The sequence below is a fragment of the Thermobia domestica genome, chromosome 3 (assembly GCF_964235325.1).
Source record: "Thermobia domestica chromosome 3, izTheDome1.hap1.1, whole genome shotgun sequence".
NCBI classification, from domain to species: domain Eukaryota; kingdom Metazoa; phylum Arthropoda; class Insecta; order Zygentoma; family Lepismatidae; genus Thermobia; species Thermobia domestica.
In genome coordinates, this window is record NC_137456.1 from 5,045,039 (window position 1) to 5,072,938 (window position 27,900).

At 35.4% G+C, this 27,900-nt stretch overlaps 1 protein-coding gene across 1 annotated transcript; it reads left to right on the forward strand.

Annotated features, from left to right (window-relative positions):
* Positions 1-538: 538 nt before the first annotated feature.
* LOC145681351 (E3 ubiquitin-protein ligase SIAH2-like) lies at positions 539-27,204 on the forward strand. The gene is made up of 2 exons (XM_081753007.1): positions 539-604; positions 26,665-27,204. The coding sequence occupies exons 1-2, from the start codon at positions 539-541 to the stop codon at positions 27,202-27,204; spliced, it is 606 nt and encodes a 201-aa protein (XP_081609133.1).
* Positions 27,205-27,900: the final 696 nt, after the last annotated feature.

Sequence of the window (27,900 nt, forward strand, 5' to 3'; positions counted from 1 at the left end):
CCGGCCGGGATTTCTTTCTAAATCTATATTAACTAAGAATACAACATACAAGAATAATAAACAAGATAATAATTACAAATATTAATTGCTGCTCCGTAAGACGGGACTGCAAACTGTTGATCAGGTGTCATGTTGGGGTCTTGGGACATTCACAAAATATACCAGGTGTGCGACCGTACAATTCAGGCACGTCTGTTCCAGGGTAGAAAAGTCTTTTTCAAGAATCTATATTCCTAGATACTAAATCCTTGCTAAACACCGTATATTGCGGCACCTACTCCTATCTTGGGAAACATTGCAGGACAAGGCAGGAGGTATACCTAAAGAATGTTAAGTGATTCTCAATGTACATTGAGTAGCAGGTCTATACTAAGTAACTTGCTAGTACTATAATTTCAGCCCATGCATACACTTGCAATCAAGAAACGTAGTTCCTCCCTACATGCTGTTCTGTCAATAGTTGAGAAAGAAGATAATTAGCATTGTCTTAAATTTAGTCACTTCTTTCGTAGGTTCTTCTAATCAAGGGAGTTCCGAAATGCCAGTTGAGAACAACATCAATATTCCTGTGTTCAATGGACTGGAAAATCAGACATCATCTCAGGTAAGTTTCTACTACTGTCTGCAAAGCGAATTGTGGTCTTTTCTAAATTTACGAACCGTAACGCGACACAACGCAACGCAAACATTGTTACAAACTATTATAACTTTTATACTGATTATCTCAACTTAAAACACAAATTTTACTTAGCGTTGATGAAACCGATACTAATGCTGTCTCACCAGGGATGATATCGAAACTGCACCTTGAATTGGGAGACATTCTATATATTTCCTGATAGGACATCTCGAGCAAGTTCAAAAACAGGTGTTCGTTTCTTGCCCGGAAGTGACCCCGCCTTTGCAGGGGCTAAAATATATAGAACATTTTGATCTATTTTCTATAGCAGGTGTACATAAAGTACGTTGCTACCCCTAAAAGTTGAAACCTATACTAAAACGCCAAAACATCTGTTTCATCATTGTAAAAGCATAATTTAAAGAAGTAAAAATATTTGCCTCAGGGTCTCCGCAGGGTCCCAGGTGGGGTCCAACTCAAAATTTGCAATTGAAAAGAGGGGCACGTAGCATATCGTTTGAAAGCTAGTGTTAAAAGAAAAACGATAACAGAAGTCTCACAATCAAGAAGTCTCTAATCAAGCTGTGTGCGAAATGGCGGAAGATTCAAAATTTGAAAACAGTGCATGGCCACCACTAGAATTCCAAAACAGTGAAACAGGTGCCAAAATTCTAAAACACGTGTTTCATTATTTGACAAGTGCTATTGATCGAAATGATAATGTTTACCCCAGGGCCCCCGCAGGGTCCCAGGTGGGGTCAAACTCAAAATTGGCAATTGAAAAGAGGGGCACGTAGCATATCGTTTGAAAGCTATCCCGCTACAACTTACAGAGAGCCCGTCTGGTAGAAGCGATCTAGAAACCTCTAGACCACGTGGCTGTTTTGCATTTACAAGTGTCGTTTTGATGTGAAGAACCACATAGTTCGAAATTTGTTTCAAAGCTTTACGTGTAAGAGGTGGTCATGAACTTTAAGATTCAGCATGTAGACGTAGTGTAAACACCCCAACATTTTGCACAGGATTGGCGTAGAGACGAAAGATTGGTTCCATACGCTGTCTGTTTTGAGAAACTTTAAAAAAAAAAATACTACTTAACCCATTTGAAAATGTGTAGTTTGGCCGCTGCCCGCATATAGGGACTCCAGTACATACGTTTTCATTTCTATACACTGAATGTTTGCAGTGACGAATTTAGAAAGCCAGCAACCCTGACCACAATATTGGACGGAGCCGTATCTTCTAGACTGCTTCTACCAGACGGGTCGTCGGAAAGTTGAAGAACGATAGCTTATAAACGATATACTTTTTGAAGCCTTTCCAAATGAAAACTTCGAGGAAGACTCCGAGTGGAACCCTACGAGGACCCTGGGGCAAACATTTTCATTTAAATAAATTGCACGTTTTAAATACTGTAACACATGTTTTAGAATTTTGACACCTGTATCACCGTTTTGGAATTCTAGTGGTGGCCATGCACTGTTAGCTGCAGACTGTTTTCAAATTTTGAATCTTCCGCCATTTCACACAGTGTTCGCATTGAGCTGCGAAACTTCTGTTATCGTTTTTCTTTTAACACTAGCTTTCAAACGATATGCTACTTGCCTCTCTTTTCAATTGCAAAATTTGAGTTGGACCCCACCTGGGACCCTGCGGGGACGCTGGAGTAAACATTGTCATTTCGATAAATATAACTTTTCACATAATGAAACACGTGTTTTAGAATTTTTACACCTGTATCACAGTTTTGGAATTCTAGTGGTGGCCATGCACTGTTAGCTGCAGTCTGTTTTCAAATTTTGAATCTTCCGCCATTTCGCACAGAGTTTGACTAGAGCTGTGAGACTTCTGTTGTCGCTTTTCTTTTAACACTAGCTTTCAAACGATATGCTACTTGCTCCTCTTTTCAATTGCAAATTTTGAGTTGGACCCCACCTGGGACCCTGCAGAGACCCTGAGGCAAATATTTTCACTTCGTTAAATTATGCTTTTACAATGATGAAATAGGTGTTTTGGCGTTTATCATAGGTTTCAACTTTTAGGGGTAGCAACGTACTTTATGTACACCTGCTATAGAAAATAGGTCAAAATGTTCTATATATTTTAGCCCCTGCAAAGGCGGGGTCACTTCCGGGCATGAAACGATCACCTGTTTTGGAACTTGCTCGAGATGTCCTATCAGGAAATAAATAGAATGTCTCCCAATTCAAGGTGCAGTTTTGATATCATCCCTGGTCAGATCATGTTTCCTCCATATTAAGTCAACGTGATTTCGTTCACTTAAAATTAATTTAAGACCTCTCAATCACCACGTAAGAAGTAACCCGACAGTATTTATATCAGACTCTGGCGTTCAAAATTAATATTGGGCTCTTCACAATCACCAAAGAACCCACGATTATTTATATCGCGAACCAGACAAAACTAATTTAATATTGCTCAATGATGAAAAGTTTTTATATAACATATTACTTACAATATCCTCTGTCAACCAATATTAATAGAACAATTATCAATCAAAAAATAAATGATATATACTATCGGACTGAATCGAAATAAAAACAAACGGCCATCCTTGGTAGTATAATGGGTAGGAGTTACCTTTGACGCGCGGAACCCCGGGATCCATTCCTGACGAAAAAAAAATTGAAATTTGAGTTTATGGTTGTGGTTTGGATTGCATTCTTCTTATAGAACCGGCGCTGCACAGTTGAATTAAACGCCAAAGCATGTTAGAAATATGTGTTTAATTGGTGCTATTCAAATTTTTAATCAATGTCTGTGTCACTTTAAAACAAAGATAAAATAAATGAGAGAAATGAAGTCTACAACTTCTAATTAAAGACTGGCTACATTCTTTTACCATTCCTAAGGCAGCAATTTTACTTACAGTAATATTGTGCGGGGTCTGCGATGCCAAGGAGTCCCAACCTGCACGTTGAACCTTTTTTTCCATTAGGAGAGGTCTTGTCCGCGAAAAAAGTGATCGAAATGCCAGGTGATTTGTTACTTTGCGAGAGAATTGAGGAGTTTGATGTAATAAGAGCGTAAGCGAGTTTACGCCCCTTTTACATAAAACACATTTGTGGCTTTTGCCATGCTTGTTTAGACTCCCGGTAGCATTTCAATTCAATATCGGAATAAAATGCTGCATATTACATTGTTTTATGTAAGAGAAAAACACTACTTAAATTTTCATGTTTCAGACTTACGCCCTTATTGCATCAAACTGCTCAATTGTAAGAGGAATACGGTGGATTGGTAAGGCTTTCAATAGTACAAGTCATGAAAAGTTTCTACCGTTTATTGAGTGACATGTGAACGTATATTTTCTTGTAATATGATTACATCTTCTCTACTTATCATCGTTAAATACTAGCAATTAAATTTACTGTGCCTTTCAAGGAGTTGAGAAAAATAACGATCTGAAGTGTTGGTTTCGCATGAACTGATAAAGATATGATGGATTATCCTCATGATATACATCTGCTGGTACAAACCACCATAGCAGCAAGAAAACTTCCTGCTGGTGGAGCGGTGAGTTGGAAACCGTCCTGGATGTTGATTACGATCCAAACAATTTCCTGGCCGTTTACAATTACCGTAGCAGTCCCACTTTTTGAGCACAAATATAGGAATGTAATGAAGCAGATGTTTTCGGCTATTCCGTAGAATCAGGGAACTGCACATTACCTGACGGTAATCCTTGTTCATCTTACGGTAATCCTTGTTCATCACTTTCAACTGATATGATTCCCATGAGTCCAACAGTTTTCACATAATTAATTGTGTGGAGTCGCCGAACGGAAGTAGAATGGAAAATGCCTTCCTTGTCTGTAATTGTACCAGCACATTTAGAAAGTCTCCTTTCACGGCGTTCCTGATGAGAACTTCTGAACATGCTTTTAATTGGTGGCTGACTGGCTTAGTTTTGAATGTTGTATCAACTGCGCGAAATTTTACAAACGAACTGAGTATGATCCTCAGCTCAAATGGTCTCTTGATATTTCTCGCTACTAGATGTGCTGAATGTTACAATTTGAACTCATAGAGAAGAATCACTTTATCTTAGACTTTCCACGGTACACTTTTACACCAAATTCTTCAATAACACACTAACGTCTGACTGACTGATCATCAAAGTCTATTTTCGGAACTTATATGGAGTTGGTGACACGTACACATACCCTCTTCCATTCCTTGGTTGCGTTCTTGAGTGGCTTCCCAATTAACATAGAATCAATCACTTCATGCTAACCAACTTTATATATTGTCGAAGTCATACATTTGTTTCTTCCTAGGCAATCGAAAGTAGTGTAAAGTAAATACTGGCAAGTGGAAAATGGGCTAGCTGTAGAAAGGATTCCTGTTTCGAGCAGGAGGTGTATCCTAATTTTCTTTTCTATCTTCCGATGTGTGGCGTTGAAGGAATCAAATTTGAAGTGCCCAGCGTAGTATAAAGACAGACATCAATGTTGGAAAGATACCAGGGGTTATAGTAACATTTCGAACGAATTAATTCTTAAAATTTAAATCTCATTCGTTGGCCTCTCTCGCTTTTGGTACACGTGATGCACGGCATTGTTTCCCTTGAGAAAGCATTGAACTCATTACTATGGTTTGGATTTTACCCTAAACTATAGGCCAAACTCTTATATAACTTCGGTACCTAAACTTAGAGAATCAACAATGAATTCTGGGGAGATCCACGTTGATCAGTTACAGAGCGTTCACGTGTGACACAAAGGATTCCTCGTTTGCTTCCAAACGATCTGGGAATCAGCTCGTTGCTTGGGATAACATCCTGTCCATCCGCTTTTTAGAGTTCTCTAAAGGGCATAAACGTGGTACATAAATAGAGTTATTTCGATTATTTATTTCAACGAATTCTTTAAATTAGACAACACCTTGTTTTATATACATTTATGGTAACGCCAAAAATAATTTTATAACTAAAAAGCGCGAAAGCTACAGAATATGAAGTGGGGTATATATTTTGTGTAAATTTACAATCCTAGAATGGCTTTCTGTATTTGAAAAATAGTTCACAAGATACAGATACTTTCAATGCGCTATTAACGTGATAATAATCAACAGTGGCAGGGAAACTTGTTTTACCTTTCTCCCCTCCTTTCCCGTTGTCAAAGCATTGAAACTGTTACAGTTTTTCAAGGTTGTAAGTGATGTACAGTTTTCGATTTCTTTCTTTCTTTTCGCATTGTAATTTTTGTCTTGTTATTACAAGACTTATAACATATTTTGTTTGTCATAGAATGATAAAATACATTTGCAAGTAATGTCAGAGGAAATAAATTTTAAAAAAAGATATCTTCTATTCGTTCCTTGATATGGTGAGTAATGTGTAAATTGACTTAGTGCCAAAACGTCCCCTAATCAAAAATGTTTGATGATGTCAAAACGTCCCCTCATACGTAAACACTAGATCGTATTAGTTTCACTTATAGTTTCAAAACGTCCCTTTACAGGAGGTAATCCCAATTGCATTGCAGGTACTTGAAATGTCTAAATATTGCCTTTCTTGGAAACCCACTTTAGATTATAGGTTCCATATAAAAATATAGCTTGGATGATGAGAAAGGAGAGTAGAACAATTCATCAACAGAATATGAATGAAATCAATAGAACAATGAATTGATTGTAAGAACTATCTCCGTACGAAGGAAAAATAACCAAAATAAATTATGCTGTTAACTATGCGCGCCATTTGGGTATATTAACCCACAGATTGAAAGTTTTGGAAGGAGTACCTAGAATCATAATCTAAATTGAGAATATTTCAAAAATTTCCAAACTAAAATTTAGAAAAAAAACAGTGATTGCAAAAAATGAACTTTTGGGAAAATTCTAAACAAAGGTCTGAAAGTGATCAGCCAATCAAATTACATCAAAAATAATTTTCCACCAATGAACATTAGACTATTATTCACAATTAGATTTCAAAGTGTAAAATTGTTGTTGTTTCATATCAATTGGTTTTAATAATTACCTATCAGATTCCAGGTACTAAGGTTTTACACCAATAACTTTAGGCTATGACTTGTCTGTAAGTTTCAAAGTGTTAAAGTGATATACTAGGTCAGAAGCTTTAAATTTGAATTTGTACTTTCTTTTATCCATGAAAGGACCTCCCAAAACTTAGGGGTAGTTCAATGTGCCAAAAATTAACAGAGTGGACATTTATCCTGGCTCAGGAACCATAGTCCTGAGCGAGGGATCTAGCGGTACAAAAGTGTGCTCAAGAAGTGTATATACTACTACTAAGCCTTGTAAATATTAGAAGCATAGAAAATTTACTTGTAACTAATCGTTCTTACACCGATGTCACCGATTTAGAACAAACTCATAACTGAACTCTGTCCATATTTGAGTAAGATTTAAAACACAAGTTTCCATGTCAACATCGAATATTGTTTGGGATATTAATTTATAAGACTTGAAAAGGATTTCACTTGCAAAATTTATCATAATTACAATTATTTAAATATGATCCCATACTACGTTTCTAGTTATTGCAGAGTACCAGTGCTACTACCTTTACCACGGTGGCTCAATCTGAAATTTTTAAGTAACAAATGTCAATGACGTGGACAAATAATCTGATTCGGTTTCAAGTTATAACAAGTCGTAATTAGCCAAAGAAAATTCTGATGGTGATTATTTACTTACTATACCCGAGATCGATGATTCGTAACTAAGCCTATAACAAAAATCTAATCAGATATATGTAAATCTTTAAATACCGTGGTAAATAAATTCTTTTGCGATAACTAGTTGCAACTAATTGATAAGTATAGAAAAATAAAAAATATCAGAATTTAATGATTTTTCGGGGATTGAGAGAAATCCCCAAATCCAGGATTCATGTCAAGGCTCTAAGGTAATAATAATAATAATAATAATAATAATAATAATAATAATAATAATAATAATAATAATAATAATAATAATAATAATAATAATAATAATAATAATAACTAAAAACTAACTCTATGGCCTATGGAAACCGGAGGTTCAATGCCGCGTTCACAAAAGCTCTCCACTGACTTCTATCCTTAGCTAACTGCATCCAGTTTCTACTTTGTATTCCAATCTCTGCGAGATCCATCTTAACATTGTCCTCCCATCTGCGCCTAGGTCTTCCTAATGGTCGTTTTCCGATTGGTCTTCCAGTCAAGACTTTGAAAGCGTTTCTACTTTCTTCCATTCTAGCTACATGACCCGCCCACCTAAGCCTCCTAGACTTGACGACCCTAACAATGTTGGGTAAACCGTATAAATTATGTAGTTCCTCGTTATGAAGTTTCCGCCATTCCCCATTCCCGTTCCTCTTGGGTCCGAATATTCGTCTCAGGATCTTGTTCTCAAATACTTTCAGTCTATGTTCTTCCCTCAGAGTAAGTGACCATGTTTCGCAGCCATACAGAACACAAGGCATAATTATCGTTTTGTATATTTTAAGCTTCAAATTCCTCGACAGAATTCGCGACGACAAGAGAATTTGAACCGAATAGTAACACGAATTCCCTTCTTTTAGTCGACATTTAATTTCTTTGTGGATATGATTTTCCTCTGTTAATATTGATCCTAGATATTTGAAAGTATCCACTTTATCAAAAGTATTATTTAATATTTTAACGCATCCATAATTTGCTGTATTCCGGTCCCGACGCACTTCCATGTATTTAGTTTTCTCTGCATTTACTTCTAAACCCATATCCCTGCAAACGTTTAATAAGATCTCTGCATTTCTTTCTATTGTTCTCCTATCATCCCCTATTAAATTTACATCATCAGCATATGCCATAACCTGGTGAATACAATTCAACTCTAGGCCCTGGTTGCTATCTTTGATTTTCCTTATAGCGTATTCCAGAACGAAGTTAAATAATAATAGCGACAACGCATCTCCTTGTTTCAGGCCATTTTCGATGTGAAAGCTCGTGACAAAAATTTTCCTACCCGGACTTTACTTTGGGATTCATTTAAACAGATCGTAATTAATCTGATTAGCTTTCTCGGTATTCCAAGTTCTGTAAGAACGTTGTATAATGTTTCTCTCCTAACCGAGTCGTACGCCTTTCTAAAATCAATAAATAGTTGATGTACCGGGTATTGTATTCCCACTTTTTTCGAGTATTTGGCGAATGGTAAATATTTGGTCGATAGTTGATCGATTTCGTCTAAATCCGCACTGATAATCTCCAATAATTTCATCTGCGTATGGGGTCAGTCTTGCTAACAGAATATTTGAAAGGATTTAATAGGATGTTGACAGAAGAGAAATGCCTCGATAATTATTACAGTCAGTTTTGTCGCCTTTCTTGTGAATTGGAACAATGATTGACTCTTTCCACTCTTGTGGCAATTCTTCCTTGTTCCAGATAAGGAGAATGAGTTTGTGTATCTTGTTCCACAATTTTTCGCCTCCAGCTAAAATTAATTCAGCCGGAATTTCATCTACCCCCGGAGATTTGTGTTTCTTTAATTTCTTTATAGCAGTTTCTACTTCTATTCGGTTGGGTTCTGGAATATACGGTTCTGCGGTGTGTATCACCTTTTCTCCACGCACACTAGTTTTTGGTTGCGTATTAAGCAAATCGTCAAAGAAATCTTTCCATCTATTTAAGATGCTATCCGTATCAGTGAGAACTGTACCGTCAGATTTCTTTAATATATAAGCACGAGGTTGATAACCTTTCTTAAATTCGTTGATTGCCTTATATATGTCCCGGATGTTTTTATTTTTACTATTATCTTCAAGTTCCTTAATTTTAGCTTTCAGAAAGTCGCGTTTCTTTGTTCTAAAAGTTTTGGAAGTTTCCCGCCTGATATCTGTGAAATTTTGTGTAGTTATTTCATTCAGATGTTGTAGCCAGTGTAATTTTGTCTGTTTTCTCTTCTCTGTTAGTTTAATGCATTCCTGGTCAAACCATCGTTTGGTCCTACGTATTTCCGCGTGTCCCAATTTTTCTTTTGCTGAAATTTTAATGCTATCTCTAATTTCAATCCAGGTATCCTCAACACTAGTGCACTCCGAATCTTCTAAAGCCGAGAATCTATTCGAAACTTCAATCTGGTATTTCTCTCTTACCTGGCTGTCTTCTAATTTCTTTAAATTGAATCTCTCCGTTTTCGGACAATGAATATTACCTTGATTCAACGATAATCTCTCTCGTATCATTGCTGCTACCAGGTAGTGGTCAGGGTCACAATCAGCCCCTCTAAAGACCGGACATCAATTATGCTAGATTGCCTTCTTCTATCTCCTAAAACGTGATCAATTTGATTGTGTGTTTTTCCGTCTGGTGATGTCCAAGTGTATTTATGAACGTCGCGATGTGGGAATTTTGTACTCTTCACGATTAGGTTTTTGGATGTTGCAAAGTTCACGAGTCTAACACGTTGTCATTACTTTCCTTATGCAGACTTTCGTTCCCTATAATCGGTTTGAAAATATCCTCACGTCCTACTTTCGCATTGAAATCCCCTAATAGAATTTTCATATGGTATCGCGGGAGTTGGTCAAATGTCCGTTCCACTTCTTCGTAAAAACTGTCTTTTATATCGTCATCCCTATCTTCAGTTGGGGCATGTACATTTAAAACAATAATATCACACCACCGTCCCTTAAGAGTAATAAAAGAAAGTCTAAAATATGTTGAGTCTGCCATTTTTACCTTACAACAAAAAGAAATAAACTCCTCAAAAAATATTTCGTCCGCTCCCTGTAGTCTAGGTAACAAATTCTATGTGATTGTGTTAAAATGAAAATTCAAGGAATTTATGGTGGATAACTAGTTTAGTATGATTAAAATTCCTCTAATGTAGGTAAAGTGAGTGACTAGTAATTTTATAGATAATAATAATAATAATAATAATAATAATAATAATAATAATAATATCTGATGTGGTTGGTTTGTCCTCTATATATATGTAATTATAAATTCCGACGGAAATTCTTTCTCACACCACTAAATCTATTGAGTCTGCCATTTTTACCTTACAATAAACAGAAATAAACTCCTCAAAAAATATTTCGTCCGCTCCCTGTAGTCTAGGTAACAAATTCTATGTGATTGTGTTAAAATGAAAATTCAAGGAATTTATGGTGGATAACTAGTTTATTATGATTAAAATTCCTCTAATTTAGGTAAGGTGAGTGACTAGTAATTTTATAGATTCGAAGGACGTTACGAGTACTTTGCCCTTGAAAGACTACTTTAATATCTTGTTTGACTTTCCAAAGAATTCATCGGGAGAGGTAGAGGAATACAGCCTCTAATTTGAATATCTCTAAACTTAAATAATAATATTTCTCTAAGTTTCATTGGAGACTGCTTTAATATGGAAATTAGTACTTTCTCTACTCTCGGTCCATAGTCCTTCCTTTCAGACTGTTAAACTTCATTATAGTAACAGTCTGGCCTACACCTGGTTTAGACTCTCAACACGCAGAGAAATCCAGATAGGAAACTAACTTAAAAGTAGTTTAAAAGATGGGTAAAACTTAGGGAACAGGAGCAGCAGCCGCCACTCATGACTAAGCTATTATATTACATCTTTCATTTACGACTGTTGGTTAAAAATGTAAACTACACAGGCTAATAGTTTCGAACACGAAAGTTGCAGTGTTAAAATAGAAACACCAGCCAAGCCTCACTATCGCCTGACTGTACGAAGATCGAACCCAAATCGCAAGCTGGATTCAAAAGTTCGTGGGGAATACCTCCAGCACCTGGAGATTTCTAAACCTAAGTGTCCTGGGTTCACTCTCTCCCTAGGATTAGCCCAAGAGCAAACTACTTTTCGCTCATTCTAACCATTAAACAAGAGCCCTTTTAAACCTTTATTCTGACGTAGAGATCAAAAATCCCTAATTGAATCTTTATTTCTTACTCCTATCTCGTGAAAGGGCCAAAGACCACTTTCTCCAACGGGACTGGAAGCCAGGGACTAACATATCCACTGAACATCCGGCAGCAATTCTAATTTTGTTACTTGCTAATTTTCTTCGGACTGAGACAGACACCAGTTATAGAGACCTCCACCTTACAGGCCACTCTAGCTGAAACAGCCAAAGCCATTAAAAATTTTTTTATATATATTTTGCCGGGGACAAAAAAAATGAAGAAAAACATTTAACTTAGTAACGGTTCTGAACATTTCTGCAGCAATGGAAAATTACTGGAAAAGCAAGCAACAAAGAGATATCTTCTAAACAAATTTAACGTCTCAACCAGGTCTATGAACAAGTACGCGCGAGAGTAATATTCTATCTAACTAAGTGAAACTTAATCTTAAAAGAAAGAAATTAGTATATAAAAATGATTTGGATAATTCTCAAATCGATATTTACATGCATTTACATATTATAAATATAGCAAAATTATATATTACACTATAGTTAAATTAAATATATAGTGTCAGCAAATAGAGACAGATAAATGCGTCAGGCCTGACTTATACTAATCAAACAACACAAAAATTTTAATATTAAAATATACCATGTATAAATATGAAAAATCAACCAAGGAAATGAAGAGCCCCTTGCAAAGCTTGGCTTCACAAACTATCTCAAAATTCAATAAAATTCTTCCTCAAGATTTTCAGGTACCTTCCGATACAATGGTGTTAATTTTAGCGTTTATTAAACAAAGGTCTAAATGGGACAATTCTGATGTTTCGATAGTTTCAGCTTTTAGTTTTACTATTGAAATAAGAATTCGAATTTAATGTAATAAATAGTCAAAATCAGTCCTCCAAATCAAACACAGGATGTGGCAACTTTAGATATAGAAACTTGAGGTTTGGGTTCAAGACTCTCTCTCATTTGAAACTAGATTATTTAATAGACAAAGGAAATGCATTCGTGCGAGATCGTCTTGTTCTAAACAGTTCCAACTATTGTGAAAATGGCTTCTTCTCAATGAATGCAAAAATTTACAAACTAAAAACTTTGAAACCAAATTTCCCTAACTTAAGAAATTTCAAATAAAAGTTTTCAAATAAAATAATTAAACTAAAAAAATTCAAATAAAAATTTTTTACAAACAAAATTTTGAACCTAAAAGTTTTTAAATTAAAATTTTTCAAGCTAAAAAATACAAAACAGTGGTTTGAAACTTATTTGAAACTAAAATATTTCAACCAAATTTTTTAAAGTAAAATTTTTGAACATTTTTCAAATAACTTTTTTCAAACTATAAATATTCGAACTAAAAATCATCAAATTAAAAAAACTACAAACAAAATTTTGAAACTAAAAATATTCAAACAAAAATTTTCAAACGAAAAATTTTCAAACCAAACCAAAACATTCAAACAAAAGCCAAAGAAATTTTTTAATTAAAATATTCAGACAAAAATTTCAAAAAAATTTAAACTAAAAAATTTCCAACTAAATTTTGAAACTAAAAAATTCAAACCAACTGTTTTCAAACTAAAAATTCAAACATTATTTTGAAGTTTATAAAACAAGTTCAAACCAAAATTTTCAATCAAAAATTCACGACCAAAAATTTTCAAAGAGAACTTTTTCAACTTAAATTTTTCGAGCTGAAATGCACCAAGAATGACTTCATGTTTCATGGGTAACAGTCAAACTTTATCCGGTTTTTAACTATTCCATTAACAAATAACTCTTTTTAATTCTTTGATTACTTTTAAAAGTGAGTGCAAAAAATATGTTGAACGAAAATGTTCAGAGTAAAACTTTAGAACCAAAATTTTGAAACTAAATTTATATGCAAAAACTTTTAAACAAAATATTTTAAGCGAATATTTCAGAACTAAAATTTTTCAAATGAAGATTTTTAAAATTACAAATTTACAAAGAAAATTTAAACAATAATAGAAAAAATGCTAAGCAAAAGTTTTAATAATCGATACACAAAGATTTAAGAATGATCAATCAATCAGATTGTGCCAAAAATAATGATCAGCCAATCTGATTGCATCAAGAACAATTTTTTGGTGATTAACTAATCAGATCGCACTAAGAATAATAATCTTACTAAGTTGTGGCTCAAGTTCAAAGTGTTGTTGCATATCAATCGATTTATTGGGTATGATATGTCAAAATTTTAACCTTAGATTGTGCGTTGTGACTATAATTCTACGATTCAAAGGGTGAAATTGTTAAGGTTACCTATCAAATTTTTCAAGTCTAACATTTAAAGCTCGATGTGAAAGTCAACCAATCAGATTTCAGTAAAGATAACTTTCCACCTATAATCTTAGACTATGAGTTGGGACTAAAGTTCAGAGTATTGTTTCATATCATTTGTTACTTATCAGGATCCAAGTTCTAAAACGTTAGGCTATGAGTTATCACTTATTTTCAACGTGTTAATATGATATGTCATCGTGCACAAATTTGGATTATGTTACAATTCATCTTGTTAACCACAACCTTCAAACTTTGCACCTCATGCTATGTCATTTACTGGATTTTGGTTGTCCCAATTCCCAAATTTAAGGGATGTGCCCTCCAGTAGCAGGCCCCCCCGTATATGCAGCCGAATCAGCAAAAATTTTCTCGATTCTGATTGGCTGAGAGAGGTCACGTGACTTTAGGCCCCGCCCACGCGGGAAATTCAAATTTCCGGGTCACGTGGTATGACGTCATGAGTCACACCGCGGGGAAATTCCTCACCCGGGATTTTTAAATTCGTTCCCTTTTACGGACGTGTGCTTTGATACCTGATTCTGATTGGTTGACAGATGTCACGTGATCTTAGACCCTGGGATATTTGAAATTCGTTCCCTTTTACGGGTAAGATGAATGCTTAGGTACCACGATGCTGATTGGTTGATAGAGGTCACGTGATCTTAGGTTGTGGGATATTTGAAATTTGTTCCCTTTTACGGTTAAGATGAGTGTTTTGATACCTGATTCTGATTGGTTGATAGAGGTCACGTGATCTTAGACCCTGGGATTTTTAAAAATCGTTCCCTTTTACGGATAAGATGCGTGCTTTGATACCTGAGGTCACATGATCTTAGACCCTGGGATTTTTGAAATTCAGGTATTCTCTTTGGTGTATACTTTGGTACCTCGATTCTGATTGGCAGATAGAAGTCACATGATTTTAGACCTACCACATGGTGAACAGATTACATGGTATAACGTGGGAAAACCCTTCACTCATTTGTTTCCATTTTACGGGTAAGATGAATGTTTTGGTACCACGATTTTGATTGGTTGATAGAAGTCGCATAATTTTACCCCCCACCCCAATGCTAGAAATTCAGAGTGCTATGACGGCGATCCACCCTAGACCTGGATTTTAGAATTTTGTTCCCTTTTTTATGGTTATCCTTAAAGTTCCCATGGAGGGTTCAACACCTCCTTAAATAACCCTTTTTGGTATCATGATATTGTACTGAAGTTTACATTAAATATTATCATTCTCTTTGACAGATAAGATGATTACCAGCTTTCTTACCTTGATGGAGATCCTGTCCTTGAATTAGTAGCCTATGTCTCTGGAAGTAACAATGGTGAAAGAGGGGTCCATCGTTGTCGCTTGTAGATTTCTTATAACACATTGTTGTGAGTTTAAGCGATTTTTTAAACGCTCAGTAAACGCTTCATTAATGGAAACAGTGTTGCCAGATTTTTCTTACCTAAACTGCTCCGATTCTTTTCGAAACGGTTCCGCAGAGTGCAAGAAATTTTAAACTAAAAATTTTTCGAACTAAAAAAAATTTCAAAACAAAATTTTTCGAACTAAAAATTTTTCAAACAAAAAATTTTCGAACTAAAAATTTGAAACAAAAAGTTTCAAACAAAAAAATTTCGAACTAAAAAATTTAAACAATTTTTTTCGGAAAAAAATTTAAACTAAAAACTTTCGAACCAAATTTTCAAATCAAAAAATTTTCGAACCCAAAAAAAATCGAACTAAAAAATTAAAAATTTTTCGAAAAAAATATTTTAAACAAAACTTTCGAACTAAATTTTCAAATCAAAATTTTTCGAACTAAATTTAGAAAAAAAAATTCGAACCAATTTTTAAAAACAAGTTTCGAACTAAAGATGTAAACCACATTTGAAAATTTTCAAATCAATTTTTTGAACTAAATTTGGACACTAAAAAATTCTTTAATTAATTTTTCGAACAAAATCATGTAAACCAAATTTTGGATATATTTTCCACCTTAAATTTTCAAGATTACCATTTATTTGAAAACATGTGTTCAGGGTTTCAAGAAATAATAAAACATATTTTTTTCAACTTGTTGTATTTTAATAAAAGGTATGTGCTCTTCTCATACAATTTTATTAACATAATAAATGCACGATCTAGTTAATGAATATGTTGGACGTGTCATCATCTTCGAATCTTGTAGACGTATCCTGTAAAGAAAAAGAAGAAACAACTGATTACTTTATGAATTTCTTTTTTTTCTGAAACAATAAAAACGAGTAAATATTGATAAGAGAGAAATAAAACTTACTCGTAAATGATGGATCTCTTTAGGTTCATCTTCCTCCTCGGGTACGAGATGACAGCATTTCTTCCAATGATGGTGGTGTTAGCGGTTTATAAACTCTTCTGGGTACTGCATTTTTTCTAGGTGTTGCTCCTTTATGGTCTAGGTTCCCCTTGGGTACGAGATGACTACATTTGTTCCACTGATGGTGTTGGTGGTTTATGATCTCTTCTGGGTACTTCATTTTTTTTCTTGGTGTTGCTGCTTTATGGTCAAGGAGGAAAAAAAGGAAAAGGAAAAGGAAAAAGAAATGGCGGCCTCATTGGGTGTTTACAATTTTTTCTTCATCATCTTCTTTTTCCAGTTCCAACTTCTGTTTTTTAACGTACCCGTACGGAACCGTATCATAAGAATTGAGTTCTTTAAATCGACGTTTTGTGTACTGGATGCTGTACATTTTTTTCTTCTTTGCGAGTGACGATGGTATGGTCTTTGGTCCTGCATATTTTATGGGGGATGGTAATGGTGACTTGTCCACGGCATTGATTTGTAATCATTTCTTTTAGCGTGTTGAAATTTAATTGCTGTCCTGCATTGTAGTTTAATGTAAATCCTCTAATTTTACATATGTAGCTGGTGATGTTGCTATCTGGATTGTATATTTCTAAGCTGTAATTTTTTGGTCCTCCACTAACAAATGTCTTGATGTACGCTCGTTGGCCATAAGACTCCATCTCATCCGATAAGCATCCCAAGTACGTTGAAGGTTCAATGGTTGGCTCCCCAGGCTTTTCTGTAAAAATCACAGAATCCGTGTCGAAATATAAAACACGTTCCTGCAACATTTCCAGGTACTTGTACAGTTCCAGACGTGCCTGACATGTTGTAAATGCACCTAACACGACATTGGTGTTTCGGTTTTGAACAGGCACATGTTCATTGTACTCCCAGAACGCATACAACATCGTATCATTGATGGGTACAATTTGATGGAGTTTAATGTCGGGGGAAGTGAGTTTTTCATAAAATTCTTCCGGCCGATCAATAATTGTGGTCTGGCTAAAGTTTGTACGCTGGCAAAGTTTTCCCCATAGAGAGTTCACACAAAGCTTAGATAAACTTCTTCGTGCAGGATTATTTTCAATTTTGGTCGGATCCAATGCAATACCTTCACGCTCCAGGACGGTTTGTATAAATTTTGTTTTGTCTTCTTCGGTCACACAGGAACTGGGCCAGCCAGAAGCTTCCATTTTCGATTTCAAAAACGTATTGATATATTCCGTGAACAAGCCACCTGTTTTCGTGATGGGGTCATATTGTTCAATGTCATAATCCCAAATTTCAAAGATTTCCACCGGTTGATATCCTAATTCTATTGCTTTCTGTATTTCATATGATACCCATGTTCCAGTGAGGCATCGCTCCTGATCGTTGTGTGTACACGTTGCTGTAGGGTCTGGGTTCATTTCTTCGGCACACGCAGCACACAGTGGAAAGAGTAGTTTCTTGTTGCATCGGTAAGGCAGGAGACCATGATAAAGATGTTGACTTGGCAATATCGTCATTTTGATCAGACCATTGACTTTATTTATTGGTGGTATATTTTCATCACCCTGTAGATAAATTCTAGGATGTCCTACAGGGTATTTAGCACACTTATTTATGTAAGGATAAAGCGAGACAATATCGAAATATTTTATTACTTCTCCTGCTTTTTCGTCGACTTGGTGGTATAACTTCACGCAATTGGTCCTTCCTCCAAAAAAGCTATCTCTTGGATTTAATGGTCTACGGTTCATGTACGGATGATTTTTCAGATACGTCGCCATTGTTGGATTTTGTTTCAAGAACTGTTTAAATTCGCACTCCCACATTTCATGTACAATGTACCCCAATTCACGCAGTCTTGCATTTTTGCGTTGCGTTCGTTCATAACGGAATTCCATAGTGTCTTCTGGATTGCCGTAGATGGGCTGATTACGGCCTGTAGTAATACATACTTTACACCCGTGATAAAAGCAGCCGGCATGCTCGTAGATGTGCTCCTCTAATGTCTCAGGATCTTGGTAGTAGCCATCAACATGGAATCCCGCAATAAACACTTCTTTTTGTCGGGCCGCATGTAAGATTTGTTTTCCTTCGGTTTTTTCAATGTAGGCCAGCCATTGCATTGCAGCGATCGATTGGGTACTTCTCCATCGATAGCCATGTGCCGGTAGAATTCCAATGGTATTGGGTTTGAGGAAATTCCGGCGGAATACTAAATTGGAAGCACTGGCAATCGTGATCGTCTCCAAGAAGGGATTCACTTTGGTTTCTGCTTCAAATGACGTCATAAATGAAACACATGCTTGTCGCAGTACATTGACATCTTGAATACAATACTTGATAATTTCCTTCTGGAAATCAAACGTGTCATTACGATGATCGTTATACCACTGCATGAACTTGTTTCTCTCTTCGACGGCCATTTCATTTGCACCATAATACTTCGTTTCTGGAAGTGGTCCAGTATACGATTGATTTTCTTTGGTGTTGAAGAAATGCGGGAAGTAGCCTTTGGTTGCAGGTAAATTGAACGCTTTTGACAATTTACTTAATGCCATATGTAGGAAGTTCAATGAGTCAATGAACGTCAGATTATTCAAGGTTAAACTCAATATCTTGGTCCCATTTAATATGACGTCAGGTCTCCATTGACATTGTTCTACCATGCTCTTTAGAATAAAATGTCCATCGTAGCCCTTCGAGTTGTGAGCGAGACAGAAAATCCTATTTATATTGGGACGACGTTCCCGCAAGTACTGGAGAAAATCATAAACTGGATCGTCCCCTTGGAAAATATGTTGGCGCTGGCCACACGTACTGCAAGACTGCTGGATATTATCGTTTTCAACACATGCATAACATACTTGTTGTGCAACCAATAAATTTGGAACGTGTACATACATATTATCATCAATATTCGTGTCCTGCATAGATTCTATATCGTAGAAAATCAACAAGGCTTTCTTTGCGTGCATGAGTGAAGGAACACCAGGTTTCAAACACTGTCGATCGGGAAGCATGAAACATTGATGCGATCCTGGAACAATCTTCTTACAAACATTACAAAAGATCTCATTACAGTCATGAATGCGTTGTCCACTTCGTACAAAGGAATATACTCTGTAACATTTAGTACATTGCTTCACCATTTTGCATACAGGTTCCCCATGATGATATACAATATTACGATGATTGTTAAAACATTCTTCGCCGTAAAATTGACGATTGCAGTCTTTGCACAGCACCGGCGTTTGGTTCTTGTCGCATAGAGGTCTCTGTAAACATTTGGAGCATGTTACAGGACAATTTTTCACATGTTCATTACGTTTACTATACTTTTTATGGCACGTTTCACAGTAGAACTTGGTTGCAAAACAAGCCGTTAAAGATTGGATGATATCAAAATGGCCAGCCAAACAAATTAAATTTATGGGAGTGCGATTTTCATCGTTGGGCCCCTCGTACATGATATCATGGCCTGTGAAACTAGTATAAACAGTAATTTTATATTCTTTGAGGTATGATTGGAATTGCCGAATTTCATTTACACTGGCACCATGATCCAAATTCACTCCTGCATTTGAACATAACGCATCCACTTCATCGTCCACAATACATTTCGATTGATGTTGATACTGTGTATGTCGTTTCACATCTACATTCTTGTATTTTTTCGGGCCAATAGCAATAACAAGGGCGTACGCCAGACACCTTGAATCTTGATTTTTTACACGTACAATCCCTTTTTTGCAACGTAATAATTCTTCATTTTGAAGTATTCCTTGCCGCAAACCGCCATAGCCACGTGGAATATCCAAACGATGGAAATGAACGGTGAATGGTTCGTGCAGGAGAAATGCATTGTTACTTTGTAAAACTCTTTCAAACGAGGCCCACATTGTTTCCAGTGTCAGGTTTCGTGCTTGGCGAAAACTCACCCAAAATGGTTTATTCGTGTTGCGTGGCGATATTACTGATAAACCAACCATCGCCTCATCGTCGACATTGGCTAGTAAATGGTCCAGCATTGCTTGGAAACTATTATGCACGTATTGGATAATATCGGTTCCTACGGGTGGTGCGTTAAATTGTACTTCCAACATTCTGCCTTCAATGTTAAATCGTCTATAATGACGAGTGATTTCATTACGAACAGTAAAACCCGATTCGGCCATGGTTAAAAAAGGAAAAAACAAACAAACAGGTACGATAAAATATGTAATGGGAAAAAAGGAATTGACCAGCGTGAATTTACTACAAAAGAAAAGAAGAAAGAAAAATCTTAATCACCTGATAAACAGGAAATCATAACATTCATGATAAATTCTTAACTAAGTAATTCATGTAAAGGCCCTGAGTTTGATTCCCTGGCGGTGGCGTTTAGAATCTCATTATTAAAGCACACGTACTAGAAATCAAAGTTAAAAATAATTATGTTACTGAAATGAGTGTTTTATTGCTGTCAAACTCGAGACCATTGCATCAGCATGTAACTGACCTACCATTCTATAGTGATAAAAAGAATGCATGAAATGAATGAATGTTTCATCAGTGCTGAGATGTGATAAAGCACGCGTAAGCATTTTTCTACTCACAACGACCTTTAAATGATGCGTTTGCAAGTTGAAGAGATTCACCAACCATTAACGATACACATACGTAATTGTCAAAACAAAATCTGTGTAGCGTAAATCTTTTAACCAAATATTCATGCACTCTTTTTTTATTTAAGCGGTTAGCGTACATGCTTCTAACGTGGAAGGCCCTGGTTCAATCCTCGGTGGGGTTTGCTTTTCACATCGGATCGCTGTCAAGCCTTTTCTGAAATGTAATATTCTCACGCGTTATCATACATTCTTTTCAAAACTAAGCTAAGTGGTTGACGTACACACCTCTGGCCCTGGTTCAATCCCAGGTGGTTGTTCGAATATCACGTTAAGCTGAAGGGATGCTAAACTAAAACAATGGTTTCAAAGGAATCGTACCATATTATTCTCAGGCATAGTTTTTAAAATTCTGTAATGAATTCTTTTCAAAACCAAGCGAACACATCTCTGGCCATGGTTCAATTCCCGACGGGAGCTCACATTCAACATTAAGCTGAAGGGACGCTAAACCATATCATTTCTCGTGCTTAGTTTTAATGTGTGGGTTCGATCTCGTGAGTTTATTCGGATACTCCCACTTTCCCATTCCACTAATTCCTTCATAGCCTAAATATTTCGTACTAAAAGTAAAACAGAGTATTCGTGATCCGCCCACAAATATAAAATAAAAATGATTTTCGAATCTTGTGTGAAAAATAAAATCTCACTGAACTTACCTCAAATTCAATGAACGAAAAGTCGGTGCAGTAAAACTTAAATGAAGACACTTTTTAAAAGCAGATCTTCTTCACTTCACAGTTGAGAGCGGTGTAGGATTTGAAAAATGAAATTTAGATTTTTATTTAGGTCGCTGTGAAAACGACGTCACCGTCAGCCAATCAGAAACGAGGAAATTTATAAAATGACATCACAATGAACCAATCAAAACGCTCGCTGCTCTTGTCATGAATCACGAACGAAAACGATGTGTAACAATCGATCGTGACGCCATTCACGTTTCTCAATAGTTACAACATCTAGTATCGCAATTTCGATCATGACATCATCCCAAATGCTTTCTGTCAGGATCATGTCTCTACTTGTCGTAACTGTGACGACATTTCATTTTCCTCATATTCCGTAAGAAAATATCAATGTTTCTTTTTTCATGAATCATGCTGACACGTTCGTAGTAAAACAAAAGTAATACGATCCGCTGACGTTTGCATTTTCAATCATATGTGCTTCTATGTCAACACACAAAAAAGTCTATCAGCATTTTATTTTAATCCACGAACGGAAGCGTTACACTGTCAGATTTATTTTCTTAAAGTATAAGTGTATCATTTTAAGGACCATGGTTCGAAACTCACCAAGCACGATTAAAACCGAATTCATTCATAGCTAAGCTGTTAGGATACACGTCTTTGGTTTGAAAGACCTGAGTTTGATTCCCGGAGAAACATTTCTTAGGATTTTTCTTTTTAGTTTTCTAAAACTTGGTTTAAATTTCTAGTTCAAAATTTTAAAAGTTTAGTTCGAAAAATTTTGATTTGAAAATTTAGTTCGAAAGTTTTGTTTAAAATATTTTTTCGAAAAAATTTTAATTTTTTTAGTTCGAATTTTTTTGGGGTTCGAAAATTTTTAAATTTTTTTAGTTCGAAAATTTTTTGATTTGAAAATTTGGTTCGAAAGTTTTTTAGTTTAAATTTTTTCGAAAAATATGTTTAAATTTTTTAGTTCGAAAATTTTTTGAAATTTTAGTTTCAAAATTTTTAGTTCGAAAATTTTTTGTTTGAAAATTTTTGTTTAAAATTTTTTAGTTTTGAATTTTTTTTAGTTCGAAAAATTTTTAGTTTAAAATTTCTTGCACTCTGCGGAACCGTTTCGAAAAGAATCGGAGCAGTTTAGATAAGAAAAATCTGGCAACACTGTTTCCATTAATGAAGCGCTTACTGAGCGTTTAAAAAATCGCTTAAACTCACAACAATGTGTTATAAGAAATCTACAAGCGACAACGATGGACCCCTCTTTCACCATTGTTACTTCCAGAGACATAGGCTACTAATTCAAGGACAGGATCTCCATCAAGGTAAGAAAGCTGGTAATCATCTTATCTGTCAAAGAGAATGATAATATTTAATGTAAACTTCAGTACAATATCATGATACCAAAAAGGGTTATTTAAGGAGGTGTTGAACCCTCCATGGGAACTTTAAGGATAACCATAAAAAAGGGAACAAAATTCTAAAATCCAGGTCTAGGGTGGATCGCCGTCATAGCACTCTGAATTTCTAGCATTGGGGTGGGGGGTAAAATTATGCGACTTCTATCAACCAATCAAAATCGTGGTACCAAAACATTCATCTTACCCGTAAAATGGAAACAAATGAGTGAGGGGTTTTCCCACGTTATACCATGTAATCTGTTCACCATGTGGTAGGTCTAAAATCATGTGACTTCTATCTGCCAATCAGAATCGAGGTACCAAAGTATACACCAAAGAGAATACCTGAATTTCAAAAATCCCAGGGTCTAAGATCATGTGACCTCAGGTATCAAAGCACGCATCTTATCCGTAAAAGGGAACGATTTTTAAAAATCCCAGGGTCTAAGATCACGTGACCTCTATCAACCAATCAGAATCAGGTATCAAAACACTCATCTTAACCGTAAAAGGGAACAAATTTCAAATATCCCACAACCTAAGATCACGTGACCTCTATCAACCAATCAGCATCGTGGTACCTAAGCATTCATCTTACCCGTAAAAGGGAACGAATTTCAAATATCCCAGGGTCTAAGATCACGTGACATCTGTCAACCAATCAGAATCAGGTATCAAAGCACACGTCCGTAAAAGGAAACGAATTTAAAAATCCCGGGTGAGGAATTTCCCCGCGGTGTGACTCATGACGTCATACCACGTGACCCGGAAATTTGAATTTCCCGCGTGGGCGGGGCCTAAAGTCACGTGACCTCTCTCAGCCAATCAGAATCGAGAAAATTTTTGCTGACTCGGCTGCATATACGGGGGGGCCTACTACTCCTCCAAAATTTAAGAGAAATGCATCAATATACCTAAGTCGTTGAATTAAAGTACTTATCCATAGGAAGCTAACAACTTAAGTCTTACTAATTATATGATTAAGGCTAAGCATTTAACCATATAATCATATGTTGTAATTCGATTTCATATAAGAAGATCAATTAGGTCAATAACCTTCCATTTAATTTTTGGCAGTTCTTTACCTTTAGAAAGGAATAAACAGAAACACTGAAATTTACATTGGGATCTAAGAACGTGTTATTTTGTAACTACCAAATTCAAAGAGTGGTTCTATATATATCGTAACAAATTCTGAAAAGGGAGCGTCAATGTATACACATCTTATAAAAGAAAATGAGTCCCTGTATGCAATCATATATTCACATAATGTGTGAAATCTCATCAAGGTCAATGTCATGAATCGAACACCTTCCAAGTGGCACTACGTATTGCTTACGTTTATATTTTGGTATTTTTTTACCCATAGGCAGGGATAATCAAGACCAATGCAGTATATATTTGGGTCCTTAGGAACATTTATCTAATTTTATTCTTGACAATCTCCAAATTACAGGGGTGGTCCTAAGTGCTCTTCTCAAAAATGTAAGATGGTAGTATCAATGTACGCATGTCCAGGACGTCTATATTCATGAATAAAAGGTAATAAGGTCTCATCAAAGAAGAAAAATAGGTAAATACACGAACACATAACCATGCTAATATTTGACACCCAACAGAGGGAATGAGATGGACCATCCAAGTTTACAATGGATCCTAAAATGTTTTTGCCTTTGGCAATTCCCAAATTTAAGGGGTGAGTCGGTGTACCCCTTCCAAAATTAAGAAAGTTCCACCAATGTACTCATGCATTATGTACTCATTCATATAATAACATAAATACAACCTCATCAAACGGTATCAATTAAGTTAATAAACGAACAAGTGGTTGTATTTTTTAACCTTGAAAGGGAAGAACGAGATAGAAGACCTAAATTTATAATGGGTCCTAAAGAACAATTACCAATTATTGTTTTTTGATCATATCCAAATTTAAGGGTTGGTCATAGGTGCTCCATCATTATGAAGCAAAATGTGAAATGTTAATGTGGAAGAAACGGATAATCCGTGAACATACTTAGGAACACTATTTTGTCCACCATAAATTCACTTGACCTCGAATAGAAATAGAGACTTCCCGCACTAGAGTCAGCCTTCTACCATTAAGTCACCATTCCCTTAGTCTACCGTTAAGTCACTCAAATTTCAAGAGAGATGCGCCAATGTACAGTTCGAAGCATACAAGATGTTACAAAAAGTTTAAGTCAAACTTAGGAACAAACTCTTGCACTATGTGCTTATGCATTCCGAAATACATTTCTCATCGACCAATTATTTCCGGTATTCAATGCAACTCACGCCTAATTTTGAAATTGGTTTTATTACTCATCATGTTTCGTTTTTCCTTTATTTTCTCTTATTTGCGCCCAGAAAAGCATTGCGAATCCATTTTCTGCATTCAATATGGATGCGTTCAAAAATTCGTTATATGTTTGAATTACTATTTGAATCATTTTGGACTCAAAGTCTTATCATGAAAGGTGTGTAACAATTGTGGATAAATATTGGTTCCATGTTAAGCATAGTAAAACCCCTAAAAGATAGTCTGCAAGGCCATTATTGCAGTAACTTACAATTGGTATCTTCCATAAGAAGAAGATTACATTTTGCTCTATGGCATGCATTAACTAGCTTTTATTCTTTTCTAAAAAAACACACGAAAAGAAAAGAATAAAAGCTAGTTAATGCATGCCATAGAGTGACTTAATGGTAGAAGGCTCACTGGTGCGACAAGTCTCTATTTCTACTCCAGGTCAAGTGAATTTGTGGTGGACAAAATCATGTTCCTAGATTTATTCGCGGATTCTCCGTTTCTTCCCCATTAACATTTCACAAGTTCTTCATAATCATTCACTTTCGTTAATCAAATCTCTCAGGTAGGCTTCAGTGCATAATTCCTTTTATGTAAATTGTTTCTTCCTATTTGAAATAAATCTCAAAAACAGTTATTTAGATTTTATAGCTGAAAAAATTAAATTCCAAAACCTATGTAAGACCATTTCAGAAACTGTATTTTGTATTTGTTTTTTAAAGAAACAATGTACCGCAAACAGTTGTAATTTCGTTATATTTTTGTATTCACAGTTGTCATTGAACAAATACTTTTGACATTTCACACACACACACACACACATATATATATATATATATATATATATATATATATATATGATGTGTAATGATTTTATGCCAAATATTTATTTGGGGGCGGTGGTGGCTCAATGATTCAGCGTTCACCTCTGGTGCATGAGGTCCCTGGTTAGATCCCAACTTGCACGAAGTCGGCTTTCTGATGGAAAAACACCGTGTGCGTGGGTATTCTCGGGGTTCCCCCGTTTCCTCCTACTTTCTTCATTCCACCATTTCATTCATTTCTCATCATCATCGTCTCCTTTATCCCACACTGCATAAGCGTGGGATATAAAACTCAAAGGTTTCATTTCATTTTTTTCAAATGGTTATTCAGGAGAGGTTTGACATAACTTCTTAAAATATACTTAATCGTCATCTTCTAAAATCTTTTAGAGTGATCTTCCAAACTTGAGACAAAATTCTTAATTAGAATCTGCACAATAAATGCAATGTCATATATTAGATATTTTTCAATACACTTCGATACCATTTTATCACATATTTTGCACAACTATCTTATCTACAGGGAGAAAAATTTTAGGAATCATGTGGCTCTCATAAAATTTATTTTGTACAATAATTCATCAGCCGTTCTATATTATGTTAAAATTTTCAATTTATGTTCAGTCTAAATTGTTTTGCTATTATTGCAGGCTTGTAAATACAGAGAATACGGATGTCCAGAAACTCTGTTTCTTGCAGAGAAAATAAAACATGAGGACACGTGTGAATACAAAATTATGAAATGTCCTGTTGAAGGATGTAATATCTTTCTGACTAGAAAGAAACTGAGGAATCATCTGTCAACGAATCATGTAGAGATAAAAGTGGAAGTTGGAAAGAAATGCACATTCCGAGAAACCTTTGCCTTTAATTTTCCATTCCCCAGAGGAAAAATGTCAGAGATCCTTGAAATACCCGAATGGGGCCTTTTCTCACTGAAGACGGAGCCGGCTGCAAACGGAAGCATGCATTTTATTGTTCGAGCTGTTGACACAAAACAAGATGCTAAGAACTTCCGATTCCAGGTCTGCTTGAGTGACAAGTCACATCGATATGTTTGTTACGCCTCTGAAGTAGAATCTGCAGATGGTCCCTCACAAGAAATTGCTCTTAAAAGGCAACCATGGGTTATATCGAAAGAGCTTTTTGATATCTACAATGATTGGCTTGTTGTTTTCATCTGGAAATAAGTATTCTGTTCTTATCCTGGTTTATCAGCATCAAACGAAAATCTACTCATACGCTATATTTCTGTAATCTTTGGAAGAGATTTGAAACATGAGATATCAAAATGTGTTATTCGCACATTATTGCATGAATATTTAAACATACTACCATTTTTATATTTGAATTCATTACCTCAAAATAATTAATTTTGCTTATAATATCTCCAATTAGGGGAAAACAAGGTAACTCTATATTGAAAGCAAAGCAATGTTATTCATAATAAAAAAAATATTTTTACACTTTCAGCTGTAAACTTAACATGTAAGTTATTTTATGATGATTTTAATTATCTGATTTTGCAATGAGATGTTAGACGTAGTGGTACTTATACTGCTTCTACATTGTAACTCACTGTAACTCCTTTAATAGATTATAGTACATGTTCCCCAACGTTGTTATCTTATACACATGCTATGCAAGAAAGTGAAAAAAATATATATAATATTCACAAACTTAAAACACAAGTGAAACTTATAAATAAATCGCCGGTACCCTCAAGCTAACAATAACTTAATTACCCATTAACCATATCACATATAAAAGAATATAACGAAGTGTATAAAATAACGTTTCGTAAAAGGTTGCAATAGAACGCACCAAGATTTAGTTCATTGTTTACATTGTTTGATAACAGAGTAACTGCGAAATCAAAAGTTTGA